The sequence below is a fragment of the Elephantulus edwardii genome, unplaced genomic scaffold (genome assembly GCF_000299155.1).
Source record: "Elephantulus edwardii isolate Elephantulus edwardi_28Jun2011 unplaced genomic scaffold, EleEdw1.0 scaffold00357, whole genome shotgun sequence".
NCBI classification, from domain to species: domain Eukaryota; kingdom Metazoa; phylum Chordata; class Mammalia; order Macroscelidea; family Macroscelididae; genus Elephantulus; species Elephantulus edwardii.
Genome location: NW_006400107.1, coordinates 1,303,105 through 1,305,017, shown reverse-complemented (window position 1 = coordinate 1,305,017; position 1,913 = coordinate 1,303,105). Strand labels below are relative to the sequence as shown.

At 38.4% G+C, this 1,913-nt stretch overlaps 1 protein-coding gene across 1 annotated transcript in view; it reads left to right on the top strand.

Annotated features, from left to right (window-relative positions):
* Positions 1-965, top strand: part of RMND5A (required for meiotic nuclear division 5 homolog A (S. cerevisiae)) — a 131,549-nt gene extending 130,584 nt beyond the window's left edge. The window contains exon 8 of the mRNA XM_006902012.1: positions 807-965. Coding sequence (XP_006902074.1) covers positions 807-965 — 159 coding nt within the window. The remainder of the gene's footprint in view (positions 1-806) is intronic.
* Positions 966-1,913: the final 948 nt, after the last annotated feature.

Below are 1,913 nucleotides of genomic sequence, written 5' to 3'. Positions count from 1 at the left end.
CCTCCCGCCACCCCAAGTACATTCCACTATGCAACCTTAATTGTGGACTCTTGTGATAACCATAATACCCTATCATACATCGCTTTCTTTCTCTGTGGGCCTTGAGAATGCTTTTTGCTTTTGGCATGTTATCAGGAAATGAAAAAGGATATCATACTTGGGAAAGTAAAAGGGTCAGCAGGACAAGAGGAAGATGCTCAATGGGAGGACGGCACAGCAGAGGTGTGAGGGTGGCACAGGGCTGGGTGAGGTCTCAATGGGAGGATGGCACATTATCTGCCTGTTAGTTCACACAGCAAAGTGCTGGGCAGGATTTTCTTCTATTGCCTTTGGGATTGGTGTGAGTCAGGGCTTGCTCGGTGGCATCTGATGTCAGCAGCATTATATAGGAAACACTGATCTGAAGCTCATGTAGACATAAACTTTATTTAGTTGGCCTTAATGAGTTTGTATGTGGGGTTTTTGTCATCTTAGCCAAATTGGTACTCGACAGTAGGCTTTGTGCTTAGATAGATCTTGACTGATTTTGGAAATTATTTGACTAGGACAGCACTTAGAGTCTCACTCTCAGACATTGGGATTTGGTTTGAACAGCAGTGCTGTGAATAATTTTGGTTCATGGAGTAGTAACACATTGAATCCCTAACTTACCCATCTTTGAGTTAGGAGAGTGCTAAGAAAAACTATATTGAAAAGAAAAATTATATTGATGAGTAAATAAGATAAATGCTCTTTTTATAAAATACATAGTAATATGTGGGAAGCTTTCCAAAATAGAACTTCAGGTTTTTTTTCTCTCATAACAGATTGAAGTGGACCTTGGTAAAAAATGCTGGTATCACTCTATATTTGCCTGTCCCATTCTTCGTCAGCAAACAACAGATAATAACCCACCTATGAAGTTGGTCTGTGGCCATATTATATCAAGAGATGCCCTGAATAAAATGTTTAATGGTAGCAAGTAAGTATCTGGCTTTAAATGTTGTTAAGAACTTTAAAGGACGTTAAGTAGTGAGAATAGAGAAATACCATTAGTTGTAGATATTGGGGAGCTCAGATGAAGTAGTCCACAGGGAGTTGCACTGCTCACCCAAAAGCTACGCCTCTCTGGCTGTTCAAAATCTACTAGTGGCTCCTCAGGAGAAAGATAGACAGTCTCCATTGCAATTTATAGTCCTGGAAATCCAGTGGAGGGTCAACTATGGGTTCTGAATCAACAGCAGTAACTTTGAGAGATGAAGATAATGTATCAAAGCATATTATATATTTGACATTTTGAGTAGGATCTGATCATTTGTCAATCTTTCTATTTTATTCTGGGACTTGATGATTAGATTTAATTTATAATTTATAGGATAGAAGCCTTTCCTAGTTATAAACGTTTTCTTTTTTTGTTAATTTTAATGAACGTTTACAGAGACTTTGGATTTCAATTCATTCATTGTTGCACTTTTCTTCCTGCCCAACCTTCCCCCGAGTTCGCTCTTCTATTTGAAAAATAAAAGAAAAATTCTTTCATTGTTATACAATCCCTCCCCTCAAGTCCACTTCACTATGCAGCATTCATTCTGGACTCCTGTCAGGACAATAATACCTAATCATATATCCCTTTTAAATAGTTTTCTTCCTCATCTGTCTCAATGCAGTATACATAATTTATCCTGTTTTTCTCAGTCTCCCCCCAACCTCAATGTCAGCCCCGTTTTACAACAGTGGCACTATGCAGTATATGTCCTTTTGAGACAGAGATATTTCACTCAGTATGTCCTCCAGTGTCACCTTTTTGTATTTCATGGGTTGTTTTTTAATGCAGTGTAATATTCCATTGTGTGAATATACCACAGCTTCTCTATCCATTCGTTCGTTGATGGGCATTTAAGTTGTTTCCAGCTCTTTGCTGTTATGAACAAAGC